Here is a 20,985-nt window from a genome sequence, read left to right as displayed (position 1 = left end):
GATGGAAATTTAAATGTTGCACTCGTGTAAGTATTCAAGCTTTTAATAATGTTGATGTGTTTTTTTTTAACATTTGTTTAAATACCGACTAATTACGATGATAAGTGCCGACTGAGCGAGTCAATGCGTGATCAAAAGAACGGTGTTATGACTACAAACGGGATATAAAACTCACAGTAATAGTTTATTTCACACCCCAGCACAAAAATATTCTTTAATCATAGTGAAATCATAAAAAAACAGTAGTTTATTCACTTTTATTGACATCGTCAACAGAATTGACCAACTTTGATTTGCCAAACGAACATATATTTTTGCCAAATACATTCTGTCACAACATGTCTTATAAAGCATTTAAACGTATTTTCAGACCTGCATGCATATGAATAATCCGCATTGTATGATCAATTTTCCTGAGTGCCCTGTTTTTACGTAAAAATGTGATATTTTGATGAACTGTGCATGTGCCGAACTCCTTTTTCGGAGTATTTTTACTTTTGAGAAATCACTTCCATTAACTCCGTTTTCGGAGTCCGCCCAGACTGATGTATTGCTTCCAATCTGCATTTCTAACTTACGATTCTTGCATGAAAACTAAGACTTGGTATGAATTACTACTACAGTGTTTACACTATAGACCTAAATCGAATTACTATATATTATAACTAAGAGCATTTGACAATAGAAAATGTGAAGGGTGAAACTTTGAGACGTCTCCGTTAAAACGTCATAAACAAATGTGCACAAAAACAACCTCTCGAGTTGTCTAAATTGAGTACATAATTTAATGAAAAAAGCAAACCCGCGACCCACCTTAAAATATTATTTTTGATGATCAGCAAGTTACACAGAAGGAATTTTTTTGCTCACCGAGACCAAGTTGGTGGGAGCTTATATTATAGCCCCAGCGTCAGCGTCCAGACCTATTTAAAGTTTTTGGAGCAAGTCCTGAATCTAAGTTATAACTTATGTTCACCATACTTGCATGGATGGTGTACCTGGGCCTACTTACTGACTTAAAAGACTGAGATGTTGAATCTGGGCCATGAATTTCAAAAACTTGAAGAAGTTAAGGTTTTTGGAGCAGGGTAAAGTTTTGGGAGCAGGTACCCTTTGATAGTCACATCTAAGTTATTACTGGTCCTATCTTCACCCAACTTGCATTGATGGTGCATCTGATGACACTTATGCACTTGAAAGGCTTGAATCCTGAATCTGAGCCAAAGGTATTAGATGCTGGAGGAGGTTAGGGCTTTTGGTGCAGGTGCCCTTTAAAGACTATATATTGCTTACTACTGGTCCTAATTTCACCAAACTTATATTGGTGTGTTCTATTATACTTAATCACTTGACAGGCTTGGATGCTGAATCTGAGCCATAGGTTTTGGATGCTTTAAACATTTGGTACCATACCTAGTGGATGTAAATTTTGGGTACCATTCTTAGTGGATGTAAATAGTGGATATCATTTCAAGTGTGCACATTCAATGACATCTTATTTTTCATACCCCAAACTTCACAACTGTACAATAAACGGGTAGGATATCCTTGTGAATTCTGATATATTATTCATCATGAAATTACAATTGCAGTGACCTACAAGATCATCCTGAACACCCATGGAAATTAAAAAATGTGGAGAAAATTATTCTTCCAGTCATGTACTACTTACAGCCACATTTGGTAAGATATCATTTGGTGCATATATACTTCCAAAAGGCATAGGGTTGGATACTAATAAAAATAAAATGGTATACCGTAATACCATACCAGTATTTTTTTTAACAATATGGTACTTTTTAGCTCACCTGAGCTGAAAGCTCAAGTGAGCTATTCTGATCACATTTTGTCTGTCGTCCATCTGTCCATCCATCTGTCCATCCGTCTGTCCGTCCGTCTGTAAACTTTTTACATTTTGAACTTCTCTAAGACGGCTGGGCCAATTTCAACCAAATTTGGCACAAAGCATCCTTATGAGAAGGCGAATATAAATTGCAGAATAAATATAAACCTCGGTACATCAGACAGTTAATTGTTTACCTGCGCAAAATGAGCAAAATCTGATGCACTAACTACATATACTATACATTCTATTGGTAATTCGGTACGATCTCTACGTTATGGTTGATTATAATGAAACATGTTTTGTTAAGATGCTCTGCATTTTCAGTCTAAATGGAGATTGTTTTTGCTGCTAGAAATATATAGGTATAAATATATTATGAAAATTAAATTGTGCTCTTACTTTGTTTTTAATTAGTGCATGTTTCTTTTGTTTTAATTGTTTACAATTTTCTCTTTACTAACCATATTCAGCTGTGTCAAGTTTCGAATTATAGGCAAGATACAGGGCTTTCCTTACAGAACTGAGGCCATGCTTTTGTTCATTCTGAATAGGAAATAACAAGTTATGTATCTTGCCTATAATTCTACAATTGACGCTGAAATTTTGATTGATCAATAGAAATGTCTTGCCAAAAGGATGATATGCTCTAACTACTTTCTGTTGCACCTTCTTCAATGATGAATTGCATAAAATCTACACAAAGAAGATAGGTGAATAAGGCGTGCAAAATGCCCATGCATCATGAGGAATGATTAGATACTGCAAAATTAAAATATCATTAAATCTAATAATTGTTTTAAAAATAATTAAAAACAATGTAATTTTAACGTAACATCGGTTTGTAACATTTTCATAACTTCAATGCCTTTTCTTTTATAGAGTGGGTCTGAGCTCCATATTTTTGGTATAGTCTAAATGAGGTTTAATGGAATTTACACTGATTTTAATCAACAAAAATGTGGAGAGATGACCCACTATACTTTAAAAATGTCATTTTGTAGCCCAACAATTGAACGTTTTAGAAAAATAATACAAGTCGTAAATTCGTGGCCAACGTCTCATAAAGCATTTAAACAACACACTTTGGGCAGTTGTACCATCTTATTCCCCCATCTTCTTTTTGATAGTTTTTCGAACACAAGTATATGAAAACTACGCCTTTTAAACAGTTTCCATAGTCCTGACACATTATTATTATGAGAATAAAAGCATTATTGCTGTTCTTAAAAAATTATTGCAACGGAAAATCATCTTTGTTTGTAGACATTTGTTGTTTTTTAATAAAGATGAAAATAATGGGTGGACCTTGGTACAATAGAGCGACATGCCTGCCAATACACTGATTTGAATTACCGCTCTTTAACATATGTGACAACATTTTTCAGTCAAGTTTATTCCTCAATCAAGTGAGTAAGGATATGAAACGTCATACGAAATGAATTCATGCCTGGTAAATGGCAATCGTTTATAATGGAGAAGGCCAATTAAATTTTTCAATGTTTTTAATTTGAGGAATCGAACGCATTTATTCTGGTGCATTGAGGTACACTTTTCTTCTTTCACATATAGGATTTTTAAAAATAAAATACAATAACTAGTAAGAAGTGGAGGGAGAAAATGTACCTTTATGCTCTCATGTATTTAAGTTCAGCTATTTGTAAGAACCAGGCAGGGGGTGATTCATGACCAACTCAGATTTCTATGAAATTTTAATATGAAGTTTTATGGACCACCAGAACATCATTGGAGATGACTTTTTTGTTCAACCTTTGTTGCCATGGTAACGTGGCACCATGTAAATGTACCTGAACAGCAAACACCAAACACATACTATTTTGAATTAATCTCTTACTTTCGGCAATTAAAAAAAAAAAATTAAACAAAACTATACAAATTTTATTTTTGTTTCTGTAAATATGGCCCAATATATTCACTGTTAATCATAATAACAATATTATTCTACCTTTCCAACAAATGGTAAAAATAAGTTAAAAACATGTTGTTTTTTAAGAAATCGTCATTAAGGTTTTTCCTCAGAATCAAACATTTTCAAGGGCATAATACGTAAAAATGCCACATGTGCCAAAATTTTGAGCACAGAGGATAAAAAGTACACATCCCTTACAAAACACTTTTAAGATAAAATTCATGGGTTTTTAAATACATAATGTGTTACCATGGCGATGAAACTACATGAAAATTCAAATTTTACATATACACTACCTATCATCATATTTTGGAAAGATGTTGTGGAAAAATAACACTTGTCAAAGAAATCTTAATACCTAAAATAGAAAGTACACACCTTGAACATTTAAAACTTTAGATAAAACCGATGGGTTTTTAAAAAGCATTTGGTAACCATGTCAATAAAATTTCCCAAAATATCATTTTCATCAAAAAACCAAAAATTGTTACATTTTGTGGACATACTGCTAATAATAAATACAAGTTTAAAAAGAAATAGAGCATATAAGATAGAAAGTACACATCCTAAAAATGACAAAATACAGATAAAACTGGTGACTTATTAACTATCAAACTGTTACTATGGCAACAAAATATCCAAAAAATTGCCTTAAAAAATACAACTTAAATTTTTACATTTTGGGAGCATATTTCAGTTAGCCGCACAAGTTTAAAAAATTTTGAGCATATACATGTAGCAAGGAAAATACATATCTTAAACTTGAATTAAAGCATTTGGAATCTTAGTATTACTCTTTTACCTTAGCAACAAAAAATATCATCAAAATCTGTATTTGAGTAAAATAAAATTTTGTCAAATATTTAAAAGATCAAACTGAGATATTAAACGAAACATTCATTAATTTCAAATATACAGAATTGAGAATGCCAATCCTCAGAATTCAAAATTTAGATAAATTGTAAATTTCTGTTACCATGGCAGCATAATGACTACAGAAAGAGTTGAAGCAGAAATGACTTTTCACGTGTATATCTATATATAAATCAAAGTAAAGTCCTGTGCTAATATGTTTCAACAAGGAATATTTCAAAATAACAAAGAGTCTATTAGCTAGTAATTATGACTGTGAGCAAATTAAAGTTTAGCTTTTTTTCATTTTAATTCTTTAAAATTGATAAAAATTAATACAAAAAAATAACCCACATGTATATTTCCTTTCTTTTGAAATCTACTTTTTAGATATCTATGCATTATCAGAACTGTTATTGCCATGACAACCACAGAAGCTGAAAGAATACATATAAAAATACACCTAGGTTTTGCCACATATCATTTATGATTCCATGCATGTTAGATGTACATACAGACATTATTTAAACAAACTAACAATCATTGAAAGACAGCACCAATATTTCTACATTTACAAGTTTAAACAATCATATTGGACTGTCAAGTTCTAAGGTCATGGCATCTCTAATGCTGTCTCTTTCTTCTTCCTCATATATTGACTGCAGTATTTCTCGCAGATGGTCATCTTCTTCTGGTTCATCCTTGATATCCTTGGCTTTTGCATTCAGAGAAAGTCTTGAAAAAAAGGAGTTAATCTGAGAAGGCTGCAGCCATTCATCAGGATTGAAAAACTTCTCTCCAGTGCTGTTTCGCAAAGATTTCATACGTTGAGATACTTCAACAGGAATTGCTTTCCTACCTGATTCTTCGCCCTCTTGAAAAACTCTATAGAGAAAATCTTTCACTTTGGAAGAGAAGCGTGCAAATTTCCTTGTTTTTTTCAGTGCCCATCCTTGTTTGAAGCTTCTCTACTGATGAATTCTTCACAAGGGTATGGTGATCTCTGCCTATTTGCACCAGCTGTTTAGAAATGAACAAATTGGAATTACACAACTCGGACCAATGATGTCGTAGAGCATCATAAGTTGATGTTTTCTCTTGAACATGTCTATCCAGAAGAATATGCTCTTGAAGTATTTGGTATGAGGAAAACTGCTGATTACAGCCGAATTCAGAACAGTGGAAAATACTGGTTGGTGTAACTGAACAGTTTTTTATGTGAGAGATCACACCATAGTTTGTTGATGGTTCTTCAAAGTCAGACAGTATGATGAGTCCTGTGTCAAGCTGCTCACTTTTCAAGACATCTTCTCTTTTTATCTTGATACCAATACCAATACTAAAACTGTGCCAGGCAATGATATCATCTCCTTCAAAGGCAAGATTATTAATGTTGGTGATTCCCTTGATGCAATGACTAGTCATTGTCTGGTTTTTCCTGTCAACTTCCACAACTGCACATTGACATCCTGCTACACCACTTCCATCCATTATTGCCTTCTTCATGTCAAATGGTGTTGTTACATTTTCTCCAGATGAAACAAACATCCTTAATTTGGATCGCATATGGGCAATTTTGGCATCGCAATAACTTTTTCCTGCCTGAGGTTCACTGAAGTCATAGCGTACAATGCTGATACCTGAAAAAAAAGTTATTAAAACCTTATAAACACTACTTTCATCATTTGCACAAATTCTGCCAAAAAAATCTATGATGCAATCATAAACCAATGTTTGTTTAAAATAAAACAACAAAAAATATCATGGTTTCCTTTTATACCCAAATATAACAATAAAGAAAAATCATTTCAGGCAATTGAAATCTCACCTGTTCTTTCACTAATTCCATGCATGCTCAGCCACAGGCACCCACAGTGATAGCAACCTGCATTGTCACTTCGTAAAAAAACTTCTTCAATTCCAGGCATTTGTACTCTTATACTCTTTAGGATGTGCTCGATGGCTGATGCAACAGCAAACCAATCTTGCCTCACTGCTCCAAAAATGTGATTGAATGTCTTGTGCTATAAATGCAAAGTTGGATTTATCATTTTCATACCTATACATGCATAATCAATATGCTGTATACTACTACAGATTGTTTTCTCTCTATCAAATTAAAAGACAATCTAATTCCATCATATTCAAATGCGTCCAATTAGTCAATGTCTTATGTATATCATGTGTATATAGAGTTCTCAATCTTTATATCATTGATTTATTAAAAATGTGTGACATTGTCTGAATAATATCTTGAAAGGTACCTTCAAAGATCCATCTTCTGCTCTAAATATAGCAACAGAAACATGCCAGCTCATGCCTTTTTGTCCAAAAAAATCTGACTGCTTTTCTCTATAAAGTGCAGGAAGGAACTTCATTGCCCAGTCCATAATAATCAGAAGTTGGTGTGGCTGCAGCTCTTCTAATGCTCTATATCTATACCCTCTTCTTGGTTCTGAGTCCTTAGTATGTGGGCTTTCCAATCTGATATTTTCTCAAGAGCTTTCTCTGCTGTTAATGCTAACTCTTCTGCTATGTCAGATGCTGTGAACAAAAAATGGGAATGTTAAAATACATGTTAAATGAAGTGCTTTGTTGCGAATATAAAATAGCTAAGCTCTAATTCTAAAAAATTGTTAAAAAAATTGAAATATTGCTCTGCAAAAAAAAATTACTTACTTCTGATTTTTTGGATTTCATTAAACAAGGCACTGTTTATTTCATTGAGGATGTTGCATTTTCCACAAATTTCTTCATGGGAATGATCACATTCTTCCTGCAACAGCACATTGGTTGGGTGACTCAAAGCAAACTTCAAACAATGATCTTGGCATCCACTAGATAGTCCCACGCTAAATTTATATTCTGACTTGAGGTACATCTTTAGGGATTTTAAGGCAGTGGTGAGATTGGCAACTGTATTTGTTTCAGATCCTAATCCTTTTAATTGGTCACACATTTTTATTAGGTCATCTACAGCTGCAGCACCATCAGTGGCAATGTTGTCTAGACCTGTTAGGTTGGTTCTCTTACTTGCAGAGCATGTAGACAGAATTTTGTAGAGAGTAGAATCTGACAAAGGAACAAAACCTGTTTCAGAGCAGTATGACTTGTACATTTGTAGGAGAGAGGAGTGGCATGTTGTTCTCACTACTTGGGGTATGGTGACAGTCTGTCCATTGTCACAATGCAAATCTTTTGTTCCATATGAACAAATTTGATGAAATTTTGGATCCAAGAAAAAAGATAAAGCATGCTCCAGCTTTTCTTTGTTCATGCGATGCCGGTATCCTGGTTCCATAGGTCCTGGTAAAGAACCTGCTCCATGAGATGCAGCATGTGCTCGACTTTGATCAATTTCCCACTTTGTAAGTCCTGGAATGAGTTTCTGAAGTTTTGATTTACTATGTGCATTCGGCAAGGACAGCAGGGACAGAAGTTGACGTTTGAGAGCATTGTTTTCAGCTTCACAATAGAGTTGAAGAATTGTATCAGTGATTTCAAGTTCTGTTTTATCACTTTGCTCTGTATCCTCATAACAGTTGTCTTCATAAAGTAACTGGAACATATCACTGGATTGTCCTGGAGCCAAATGATTGAGAACTGTATGCACTACCTCCTTGGCCTTCCTTTTTAAATATCTTCTTGTGCTAGACTGGACCTCCCTCAATGGAGTTTTCAGCTGAAACTTTATTGGGCTTACTTGGCCACCACTTTGAGACATCAAGGTGTTGTTCAGATTTTCTATCCCATCTGTGAGGTGTATTTGTCCTTCTAAGGAAGTGCTCCAGCTAGATTCTTGTGACAAAGTATATGTTGTCGATTCATCTGTCTGTGAAAAAAAATTGAAATGATTAGTAAAAACAATTTTCCATCAAGTGAATTTTAAGATTTTGAGGGAGGTTGGGGTTTAGAAGCTGTACAACTAAATACAAGTGAAAAGCTGTCAATGTGACAGCAAACCAGGTTTTCTTTTATGTGAAGTGTATCCATAATCCAAGTCAACCCGTATCCAGTGAAATGGAGTACCCTATATGCAATATTTTGCCAAAAAATGACTAAGTTCAAAAGCTGGTATTTTTTTCATAAATTATCGGAAATCAAAATCCTAGCAATATGCACACTTCTAATATATGTTCAATTGATCTGCAAAAGAACAATTACCTATCTTGAGAACTGTAGGAGGAGTTATCTGTACAATGAGGGTACCCTATATGCAATATTTTGCCCAAAAATGACTAAGTTCAAAACTTAAGCTGGTATTTTTTTTCATAAATTATCGGAAATCAAAATCCTAGCAATATGCACACCTCTGATATATGTACAATTGATCTGCAAAAGAACAACTTCCTATCTTGAAAACTGTAGGAAGAGTTATCCGTACAATGAGGTATCCTTTTGGCAGCCGCCCGCTCGCCATTCTTCACCATTTTAATAACCAGATTTTTTCGTTGGAAAACCCGGTTAAAAAAATAAATATGCAAGGGATGTTTGAAAATTATTGAAACATTATGCTAAGGTTTCATTCCCACTCACTACTACATTATTTTTAACAAAATTTACAGTCATATCATATACTAGTATTGAGCATTGCAGTTCTCGAATAGATGATCAGACTTAAACAACTGTTTATTTATGGATTATGTGAGGCCCAAGAATTGTTCAGGAGCCAGAGTCAAAACAATTTTAAAACATAGGTAATCACAGATTACAAAGCTCACCGAGACGATGTATCACCATTATGAGACCACCTTTATCATATTATATGAAAATCATGATTTTGACAAATTTTAATCTACACTATCTGAACTGACTAAAGTAAGAGCTTTTCTAGAAAAATTGTGTTAAAATAAAAGATGATTTTTAAAGATTTTTCTCTATATATTCCTAAGTAAAAATTTGACATCCCCCCCTATTGTGGCCCCACCCTACCCACAGGGATTACGATTTGAACCAACTTGAATCTACCCTATCTGAGGATGCTTTCAAACGATTAATAGCTTTTCTGGCTGATCAGTTTCTGAGAAGAAGAATTTTCCTTCTACATTCCTATGTAAAAATTCAACATCCCCATTGTGGCCCCACCCTACCCCTGGAAATCATGATTTGAACAAATTTGAATCTACACTACCTGAGGATGCTTCCACACAAGTTTCACCTTTTTGGCCAAATGGTTTTTGAGAAGATTTTTAAAAAATACCAACAAATTTTCAATGATTTTTAATTATCTCCCCTTGAATGAAGTGGCCCTCCATTTTAACAAATTTTAATAGTGGTTCTGGAGAAGAAGTCAAAAATGTAGAAAGTTAACGTACATACAAACAGACAGATGGACGCTGGACTAAAAGTGATCATAAAAGCTAGCTAAAAAGTGGCCACGCTCACATACCCCACTCTCCCACATTAATTGACATTTATTGTACACAAAATGAATGTCTGGTAAGTGGTAATGTATAAATACTGCACATAATTTAATTTCATAAAGAAGCACAAGTTCCGAAATATCATCACATCACATGCACATCTTTAACAACAAAATTCTATATGCAAGTTGTTGCGAGAGGTGTATTTAAGCCATATGAAAAAAATAAAGCTTCTATAATTATGATGATTGTGTGATTTAGCATAACTTGATATAGTTTATTTGCTTGACAAGTCTAGTGAGTATTAACACCATTTCAGCTCACCTCACAGCCAATACCTACTGGCAGTCTTCTGGTCTAGTCTGAGATTCATTGGGTCAGAGAGAGAGAGAGAGAGAGAGAGAGAGAGAGAGAGAGAGAGAGAGAGAGCAAAGTCAAGACAAGGATTTTGACAAATAAAGGTCTGCTAGTCCCTTAAGGTTGATATAAAAACTTGATTCAAGGTCACTACACAAGTCAACCTTTACCAGAAGGCACTTTGTCTGTGAAGTATTTGCCAGATTGGGCCAAGGGAAGAGAAAATATGCCCCAGATAAGTGATACCAGAAAGACAGATGGATGGACGGACAGACAGACTGATCCCTATTGGGTGCCGGCTAGGAGGATACAATTTTTAGGGAATCAAGTATCAAAGCAAATACCTGTGACAAAGTCTCTGAATGGCACTGTTCAGCATAATTCTCTGTCCTTGTTTGGAGGTTCCTGGACTGCTGAAAATGTATATATGTTTATAAGTAAAAGATCAAACTCATACAGGTTTTATTTTAAAATGCAATTTTTTAAAAACTGTTTGGTCCAATTCTTTGCTCATTACAGTATTTCTGTAAATAATTTTTCATCCCAATCAATTCTCCAAAAATTTATAATATTTTTTCAAATTACCCAAGCAATATTCATCTCTTTTCAAAGAGATAAATTCAGAAATATTCAAATTTTAAAAAAAAGAAGGTTTATAACAGGTTAAAGAAGAAACATATGTACAATGTGCATGTGACATGGAAATGTATAAACAAAACAAAATCATTTGAAAACAAAATCATTTGACTTTGTCCAAATTTGAGAGTTGATCGATTTACTGTACTTTTATGCATCATTAAAACAAACTTTAGAAAGTTTCTGACAAGTTGTACACACAACTATCTTCAGGATTTTATTACAATTAGCCTCATATTTTATAAGCACATGAAATTAGTGCATAAAATAAAACTGTTTGAAGACTAGTGAGAGACAAATTGATAACATTACCTGTAAGGTTGCTTCAGGGGTGTCATCCGAGGTATTTTTGCAAATTTGAGCAGAAGATGCATCTTTACAGCACTGAAATTATGTCATATATTAAAATTTAGCTTGACAAAATAGTTTGTTACTCCAAAATAATCAGTAAAACGAGACACAAATGCATTTGAACTCTAACTTGGCCATGCAGCGATATAAATTCTTTATTTTATAAATGCCGATCCCGATTGTTTTTAGTTTAATTTGTGTATGACGTGCGATTCCGATAAAGTCAATATCATAATCATATTGATTATAGACATGATCAAACAGATAAATACATTGCCTTTATTCTAAGCAAATTTAAATACATTTTGTTAAAAATGCAGCCAAATTATTTTTAGAGTTTTATATACTAGGTATTATGTACTTTAAAATAGCATACAGAAATAAGTTTTTTATATGTGGTGTGTGTGTGCTCATCTATTCCCATAATCAATCATGTATATCATACATGTATAAGTTATTTAATAGCATTCAATTCATTGTTTTATTTGTTTTAAAATAAAACATAAAAATTATTTCTTACCTCGCACCATTTCATTTCCTGGGTTACATTTTTTCTACATCTACTGCACAAGCCTAAAAATGTATTTTAAATTATGCATAAAAGACATAGAAGCTAAAATATGTTCCTTTATTGTGAGTTAATTTAATAGAATTTTTTAAAAGGCATTCAATAAAGATACAAGAGTGATATCTCAGAGACATAAATAACATAATAAATGTTATTTATGTCTCTGAATATATTAATTGTGGCATTTCGCACATAATTATAGGTGCTCCCTATTTAAATCAATATAACATTTTTTTTTATCTCCATATAACCTACTACATGTATAAAATGTTATAGAATAAACATTTTATACATTGATTAAGATGGGTTTTAGTGCCTATGTCAGAGACATAAATAACAGAGATTGTTAATTATGTCGATCCCTGCCTAGTGCCTATGTTAATTCTGAAATCTATCCTGTTCTCAATATTATATAAATTGATATGTGTCTGCATTTTTAACATGTATGCAAAATCTATTCATTGACATGATATATGCAACTTCCACTACACAAATACAATACATATATATACCTGAGCCAATAGGGACAATATATCCATATACTGTATGAAGGTGCCGAGACATAGACAAAGTAATGCTCCTCCCAACCTCTGCCTTTGCCGTTGTACTGTGATTCGGGTGTGAGCAGGATGATCTTTTCAGGGCAACACTTAGTTTAAAACTTAAAAAAACCTGTGCGATGTGAAGAATCATACAATTTTAATTATGAGTACCTATTTCCTTTGTGTTTTAATTAAGAGAACTGATTTTCTTTTGTGTTTTTATAAGGCTACAACTAGTCGGTCTACAGAGCTGGTTGAAATCAATTTCCGAACAAATTATAAAAATTTTATCAAAACAATGACGCTTGTTACAGCAATTATAAAGACGTGATTTTTCGTAATATGAGCGATTAAGCCACTTTTAAAATTTGAATGAATTTTTAACGGGTTGATAGGATAAAAAGATAAAATGATATTGAAAATAAAAATATACATCCTAAATATTTATAAAGTAAAATATTAAATTTAAGTAAATAAGTCTTATTAATTTTACATTTTTTTGGTTAGATTTTAAAATTTAATTTAATCGTATATCGATATTTCAATAAGTTAGTAAAGCATGAATTTTCAACCACCTGCGGGCATGGCTCATTTCACCTTGGATTGTACAGATAACAGCTTTAAATGATTAGAATTAAAATATTACCCCAGTATTACCAAATAAACAGCAAATATTAAAAAAAGATATTTACCTTCAAAATATGTGATTTTCTATTAAAGGATCATGATTATCTTTATGCATTTGTTAACCTACATTTAAGTTTAATGCATGTTATATTTTTTTAATCGAGGGAGATAACTCGTGTTCCTTTTCGATACTTTTTAACACCTGTAATCGATCGTTCAAACCGCGGGGGTGTTGTCATTATGGGCGATTGAACCGCGGGGGCACGCGGTTTTTACCTGACACAGGTGTTTAAACCGCGTTGCAATTTGGACCGCGGGGGTGCGCGGAAAATACGGGATCCGCGTTGACGGTACTGTAAATCTTAAAAAATCTTCTTCTCAGAAACCAGCCAGGAAAACTGAAACTTGTGTGGAAGCATCCTCAGGTAGTGTAGATTCAAATTTGTGAAAATCATGACCCCTGGGGGTAGGTTTGGGCCACAATGGGAGGTCGATGTTTTACATAGGAATAAACAGAGTAAATCTTTAAAAATCTTCTTCTCAGAAACTAATCAGCCAGGAAAGCTGAAACTTGTGTGAAAGCATCCTCAGGTAGTGTAGATTCAGAGTTGTGAAAATAATGATCCCTAGGGGTAGGGTAGGGCCACAATGGGGGGGGGGTCAAAGTTTAACAAAGGAATATATAGGGTAAATCTTTAAAAATCTTCTCAGAAACTAATCAGCCAGATGATTCTTTATAATTGTTAAGACTTTGGCCCCAGGACAATTTTTTGGCCTCACGAGAAGGTTCAGAGTTTGATGTACGTTTATATCCCATATATAAACTATTGTTAGGGATCTTTTTGAGAACTGCAATACTCAACATATGATATGACTATAAAATCATCCTGTTAGAAAAGGGACTAATGATTATAAACATAAGAATATCCAGGGGAAAATGGATTTTATTGATACAGGATCTACATGTATTATTGTACATTGTCCAGATAGTTTGTATTATGACTCCATTGAGCTGATTTTATCATAACTATTGTTCCTCAGGTGAGCGATGTGGCCCATGGGCCTCTTGTTTAAGAATGGCAATGGTCAATATGTGATATAAATATGAAATTATCTTATTACAAAAGGTTCCCAATATAGGAACATCTGTAAAAAATTTTATAAATCTTTTAAAACAGGATCAACTTCGTCATTCTCTGACCCGATATTTTGGATATGACTTCATAAAACGAATTTTATTATGTCTAGTGTTGCTCAGGTGAGCAATGTGGCCCATGGACCTCTTTTCTGTACCTAAGATTTATTCAATTATTTTACTGTATGTTATGCAACAATTTTTAAATTGTTTTTAGGATTTTGAAAGTTGATTGGATTTAACAATCCTAAAATATTAAAGATAATTTATTAGCCCTGTAATTATAATGCACATGAATATAAATTGCAAAAGAAACAATGCAGTTACTCAGGTGACCGATAAGGCCCATGAGCCTTTTGTTAAACTTTGAAATTTCTTTGATTTTTTTTTAACTATGAAGTTACTGGTATTGTATTACAAATGCATCACTCTACTTAATTGATAAGGAAATATACTGAGTATACAACCAAATGGTGATGCTAAACTGGCAAATAAAAATATATTGGTTTTTTTTTTTAAGCAACAGTTGCACTTACCAGTATTTAAATTACACAAAACATAATTCATTTACTTTTTATTCTGATATTATTTGATATATAACTATTGGTAAAGAAATCCAAATTAATGATATCTACTTTGGAATCATTTACATTTGTTAGGGTAAATTTGCATGAATTTTGGCTTTTTTGGCTATTCGTAGGGATATAATCTCGTGGATGTATCAGTTTTCAGTTTCAGTAAAACTAGATGTGTCGTAATGCCAAGAATGCTCTCCCAGGTGACCAAAATTTCTAATGCCAAATTTAGTAATAACATTTGTTTGGTTGCAGAATAAGTTATATTTCCTTAAAAATTTCTTTTAAGTTGACATTTATTTTCTAATAAATTAACCTTATACAAAATATAAACTTTGCATATGCATCACTTCAAAAGTAAGAGCGCAGAAACTAAAAATATACAAATTTCCCATTTTTTCCTGAGTTCAAGACGCATAATTACTCTGTCAAAAATCATCAGATCTGAACTAAATTGGAATATGATCTGAATATTCTTTTAAACATACTACATATGAAATATCAGCTTAATATATGCATCCCTTCAAAGTTTGAGAGCAAAAACTGAGAATTTCTATAAAAAAAAAAAAAAAAAAAAAATTAATTTCAAGAGGCACAACTCTGTCAAATATCATCAGACTGGAACCAAATTCAAACTCACACTGTTTATATTCATAAGATACATCCATATATCAAATTTGAGATGAATGTGCGCAACAGTTGTTGAGATAATGATCGGATAGTGAATTTCCCATTTTTTTTTTCAAAGCTCAAGAGGCATAACTCTGTCAAAAAGCATTGGATCAGAACCAATTTCAAACTCAGCCTGTATATTTATAAAATACATCTATATATCAAATTTGAGTTGAATTTGTGCAACAGTTGTTGAGATAATGATTGAAAAGTGAATGATGATGGAATGACATAAGGATGGAAAGACAGAATGACAAAATGGGGAAACCCTATATGCCCCAGCCATTTTTGTAAAAAAACAAAATTTTTGTCAAGAATGTTAAATGTGGGGGGAGGGCTACCCATGAGTAGGATGGAAGTTGAGTCCATAGTTTATTGAAGACAATGTCCGCTCAACACCTTTGTTGCCGTTCCAGCCGCTGATTTCTAGATTAAATTGTTACAAAATTAAATTGTCATTGTTAATATTCTGTTTCTCTATTATACAGGTCATCACCTTTGATAACTATGGTGTGAGTGGCCACAGTAACCATATATCGATTCATGATGCACTTCAGTAAGTGTTCTCTAAAATTTTTTTGAATTCTTCTTCCATCCATTGGGTCAATTTCAACCAAACTTGGTTCAAAGCATCATTGGGTAAAACCCCTGTCACACTGGGACTGTGTTCTCAAGGCAATCCCTCTGCATTCTTAAATAATCTAAAATGCCAAGGTATGCGCAATAGAGTTTTCTACAGCACCTTAAGGTGTATTCCCTATGCTACTGATTTTGCCATATATTTTAAAAAGAATTTCATATTGATTTTCATCAAAGTCAATATCAATCGATTCATATGAAACAAAGTTGAAGTGATGAAGCGCTGCTAGATTTTTAAAAAATTGATAATTTGTCTAATCATGAAGAAAACTCGTGTATATTTCAAAGCATAGATTTTGATGGGTTGATGGGTTTTAGTAAGGGTTTCTGATTAGTAATTAATGATATCAACTAAAATATAAGACTTTTGAAATTTAGTAATTAAATACATTTGTATCAACATATGCAATAAAAATGTTTGCATGCATTTACCATCATATTGAGTACGCGGTATTAAAGCTATTTATTATATATACCCCCGCTCCGAAGGAGAGGGGGTATACTGTTTTACCCTTGTGTGTCTGTCTGTCTGTCCGTCTGTCCGTCCGTCTGTCCGTCCGTCCGTCTGTCTGTCCGTCCGTAACAAAAATTTCTGTCGCATTTATCTCAGCAACTATTTATTGCAGATGCTTGAAATTTTAACACAGTGTTTGTTAAGGCATGCCATATCGTGGGATATATTTTTGTACCAATCGGACGCCAACTTCCTGTTAAATGACGACTTTGCTTATTTTTTAACCAAAATTTTCAAACAAATTTTCGTTAAAGAATTCTCAGCAACTGTTTATCGTAGATGCTTGAAATTTTTACACAGTATTTTTATAGGCATGCCATATCGTGGGATATATTTTTGTACCAATCAGACGTCAACTTCCTGTTAAATGACGACTTTGCTTATTTTTAAACCAAAATTTTCAAACAAATTTTCGTCAAAGATTTCTCAGCAGCTATTTATCACAGATGCTTGAAATTTTTACACAGTGTTTGTTAAGGCGTGCCGTATCGTGGGTTATAGTTTTGTACCAATCGGACGTCAACTTCCTGTTAAATGAGTACTTTGTTTATTTTAGCCAAAATTTTCAAACAAATTTTCCTCAAAGATTTCTCAGCAACTGTTTATCGCAGATGCTTGAAATTTTAACACACTATTTGTTTAGGCATGCTATATTGTGGGATATATTTCTGTACCAATCAGATGCCAGCTTTCTGTTAAATGTCGACTTTGCTTATTTTGCATATTCACATCAGAGCGGGGGTATCACTAGTGAGCATTGGCTCACAGATATCTTGTTTTTAGAGGAAAAAAAATTTTCCTCTAAAAATAAATAGCAGAGACTTTACCAATTGCCTTTGTTCAGAAAAAAAAGGTTAAGTTGCCAAAATTCAACATATAAGAGAAGTAAGAACTTGTAGGAATCGTATATTCTTTTTCAATATCAAAACGATGTTTACATGCTTATCACAAATCATGCAGCATTGCAATAAACTGCATGTCAAGTTTACTGTTATGGCCAAGTTAAAAGAAATATTCAGTCATCGTTAAAGCCACGTGTGGAACTGCAAAGCTTCTTTTATCTTGGCAAGGACAACATCAACATCTCTTGTAACTAATATTATCACGGGAGGTGGCTTCTTTCATCGTTCAATGTAAAACACATGCTTAAAAACTTATTCAACCGGCTTGAAAAAGCGTTTGTGTGCCTCTGATTCAAAGTCATGCGCTAATTTCAAACCCGACGAGATTTTTTTTACCACAATGGCTTTCAAAATGACTATCTATCAAAACAAGGAACGTATTTTGAAGAAAAGCGGTAGATTTTTTAATAAAAGCGGTAGGCGGGAGACAGAGCTTAAAAGCGGTAGACTTCCACATAAATCGGTAGAGTTAACATGTATGGATGTGGCCCAATTGCCTCTTGTTCATGTTGCAAAAACTTTGATAAAAATTGTTATCATTAAAGATGTCAAAGCAATAATGTTTGCATCTAAAGTGAATAATTACATTTATAACATATTTTGAAACTTTATGTTATTTAAACAATGAAATACTTTATTTGGTGAGTCATTCGGGATACGAAGGTAGCAACATTGCAGGAAAAAACCATAACCCACAAAACTAACAAATTTTTTGAATTTAATTGCTGTACAATATAATTACAGAATTCAAAATAAGGGTAAATTAATGGTGTTATATAAATTTTGTAAGTCAAAGAGCATTCCAGGAGACTGAAAATATTTATGATTTGTCGTAAGTTCTTTTGTAAAACGCAGCCCAGAAGTCCAAAATTTTGATCATCAATATCTCAAAATGGAGAAAAATTTTGAAATGCAATATTGAACAAAAGGTGTTATTAATAATGTGCTAAACGATATGCAACCATAATTTCTTTTTTATCCAGCCCCTAAAAGGAGTTATAGGGTTGGCCCCTAAAGCAATCTTTTCCAAATGTCTCGAGAACGGTACATAATTTGGAAACACTTTTTGAACCAATTGTGTTTGAAATGACAAGAGCTTTTATTTGAGATCAAGAAAAAGGGGCTGGCCCTTCAAAATAGGGGCAGAGAGGGCCGATAAGGCTCTAAAGTTTTTTGTTGATAACTTTAAACTGTAAAATATTTTGTGATACGTTATAGAAGCAATTATGTTCATCGTAGCGTTGTTTATCTTTACATGATGATTGTTTGCTCCTCTGTTACGTAATTAGGGATTTAACATCACGAAAAAGGGGCTGGCCCTTCAAATTACGGGCAGAGAGGGCTCTAAAGTCTTTAAGTAATAACTTTAAGCTGTCAAATATTTTGTGATATGTTGCGTGATCCTTCAAATTAGGGATCAAGAGGTGTCTAGTGTCATTTATCCATAGCTCTTTTAGATCCCATCCCTATTTACCAGATAGGTTTCGTTAACGAAGATGAAAAGCAATGTCATTTCACCTTCTAAATATTGGACGGAAGACCTCTTCGTTGCTTGCAACGAGACCGTGTCTAGTTATTTTTCTTTTTTTTCATAACATTTTTCTTTAAAACTCAAATATCTCGAATATTCTTTTACGGATTTTTTTGAAATAACTATATATGATAGAAGTGCATATTTGCCCCCTGTTTTCATAAAAAAATTTTGCAATAAATATATATTCATGTTACTGGCATTACAAAGACATTGACTTGATGCTTTACAAGTGTCAATTTTTTTTCAGTTTGATGACGTTTTATTGCCTTATAAGAACTGATGTCAAAATGATTATGTTTTTCAAATCAAGCAAATTTTCTGCCATTTTTTTGACTTCACACAGAGAATTAAGTATGAGCGCAGCTTTGAACAAGAATGCTAATTGAACATGATGAATACAATTTTATTTTACATTTATGGACAAAAGAAAAGCTGCGCTATTATTAAAGGGGCATGGTCACAATTTTGGTTATATTTCATTTTTCTGTTTTTATTATTTACAATGCTTTATGAATGCATTTCTAATGATCAAATGAAATGTGGGTGCCCGTTGATGAGTTTTAAACAAGATACAGGGATCGCAATTCTTTGTCATGTAAACAAGGCTCGTGCCCTGTTTTTTGTTTACATAGGTTCAATATACCAGTAAAACATCATTTCCAATCTGCTTTGTCTATATTCTTATTCATTTTAAGCATAAATAAACAGTTCCTAAGGATTAACACATTCATTTTAGGTCTAAAACTGGAATTTTCACTTCAACGCTCAAAATGTAAACAAAAGCTTTGTTTACAAAGCGAGGAATTGTAAGCTCTGTAACTCGCTTATAACTCAACAAATGGCATTTAAATTTTGGTTGCCTATCAAAAATACCTTACTGAAGCATTTTAAACATTAAAATCAAAAAAATAATTTTTGACCAAAATCGTGACCATGCCCCTTTAAATTCATTCAATATTGTTGTTAAAACTATATCAGATAACGTCGTTGCTATGGCGATTCTACTTACGGTTCTGATGACGTTGACGTCTGCAAAGCCAAATAGATGGACAACGCTGACATTTTTTTTTTTTATTTCGGTACGTTTGAGACTTGTTCTACAACTTTGAAAGTCGGAAAATGCCATGTTCTAAAAATAGATCGTTCAGAGGTAAGTTAATTCCATTAATTGCATTTGTTTTATAAACAAGGTATTATTTTATTTCGGAATAATTATTTTCCTCGGAATTCACCTTTTTCCTGATGGAATATTGTAATTGACCCTAATAGCCTTAGTTACATGAAAAAAAAATATAAATCCATGAGATAGTGTGAGTGGCAGGGGTGATGGAGAAAAATACATGATTTTCTATGCTCTGAATTTATATACCAGTATTTATCTTATTTATTTGTTTTAATTTATTCTATTTATTTGTTTTGTAATTGTTTGTTTGTTCTTTATTTGATAAATTTTCATTTGTATAAATCAGATTTGTAAGACAAATCACCTAACATCTTCCGGTAGAAAAGGGGGGGGGGTGGGTGGGTTAGTTTTTCACTGAAAAACTAACCCCCTTAGTTTTTCAGTGAAAAGCTAACCCCCCCCCACCCCCCCCCCCCCCCCTTCGCGTAAAATCCAGCTGCCTTTCAATTTAGACATTGATATTTGATCTGTAATACGTAAATCAGCTCCACAAGCTGTAAATTCGCCACTATAACATCGTAGATGTTGACTGGAAGCAACACTGCACTCCTCAAATCTAAACTTACAATGAAACGAAGTGAAGTAGCCTTTGTATGCGACAATGCTTGGCTAAAACGCGATGGCTACGATCGAGACGTACATAATCCAAACTGCGGTCGCGGCAGTTAAGAAATTCACCGAATTCCGAGTTACAATAAAACATTATAGCTATAAGCTGGACGTTATTTACATGACAAGTTCCAACAAGCACTGCATCCATTG

General features: G+C 33.2%; 2 protein-coding genes across 4 annotated transcripts in view; one reads left to right on the top strand and one right to left on the bottom strand.

Annotated features, from left to right (window-relative positions):
* The window catches only part of LOC117692916 (N-acetylglucosaminyl-phosphatidylinositol de-N-acetylase), a 149,123-nt gene that overhangs the window by 23,930 nt on the left and 104,208 nt on the right, over nucleotides 1-20,985 (top strand). The gene's annotated exons all lie outside the window — the stretch shown is intronic.
* Nucleotides 3,724-12,525, bottom strand: LOC117689115 (uncharacterized). Of its 3 annotated transcripts, none has more exons than XM_066079065.1 (6): nucleotides 12,413-12,525; nucleotides 11,853-11,905; nucleotides 11,294-11,365; nucleotides 10,690-10,758; nucleotides 8,242-8,457; nucleotides 3,724-6,265 (listed from the first exon to the last, which is right to left on the bottom strand). In XM_066079065.1, exons 1-6 carry the CDS (start codon nucleotides 12,462-12,464, stop codon nucleotides 6,176-6,178), a joined length of 552 nt encoding a protein of 183 aa, XP_065935137.1. In that variant the 5' UTR covers nucleotides 12,465-12,525; the 3' UTR covers nucleotides 3,724-6,175. The 3 variants fall into 3 exon arrangements, with proteins under 3 accessions (XP_065935137.1, XP_065935138.1, XP_065935136.1); XM_066079066.1 differs by having other exon boundaries at nucleotides 10,690-10,755; XM_066079064.1 differs by lacking the exons at nucleotides 8,242-8,457; nucleotides 10,690-10,758; nucleotides 11,294-11,365; nucleotides 11,853-11,905; nucleotides 12,413-12,525 and adding exons at nucleotides 6,454-6,649; nucleotides 6,890-7,169; nucleotides 7,305-8,209.

Source organism: Magallana gigas, chromosome 3 (assembly GCF_963853765.1).
Source record: "Magallana gigas chromosome 3, xbMagGiga1.1, whole genome shotgun sequence".
NCBI classification, from domain to species: Eukaryota; Metazoa; Mollusca; class Bivalvia; order Ostreida; family Ostreidae; genus Magallana; species Magallana gigas.
This window is presented reverse-complemented; position numbering and strand designations above follow the sequence as displayed.

What these genes read in the sequence shown, in the direction of transcription:
- LOC117689115 (XM_066079064.1), bottom strand. Translation starts at nt 7,015, where the DNA reads ATGGACTGGGCAATGAAGTTCCTTCCTGCACTTTATAGAGAAAAGCAG. An exon ending in CAGAAGATGGATCTTTGAAG is followed by an intron (nt 6,650 to 6,889) that starts GTACCTTTCAAG and finishes TTGCATTTATAG; the next exon opens with CACAAGACATTCAATCACAT. An exon ending in TGGAATTAGTGAAAGAACAG is followed by an intron (nt 6,266 to 6,453) that starts GTGAGATTTCAA and finishes CTTTTTTTTCAG; the next exon opens with GTATCAGCATTGTACGCTAT.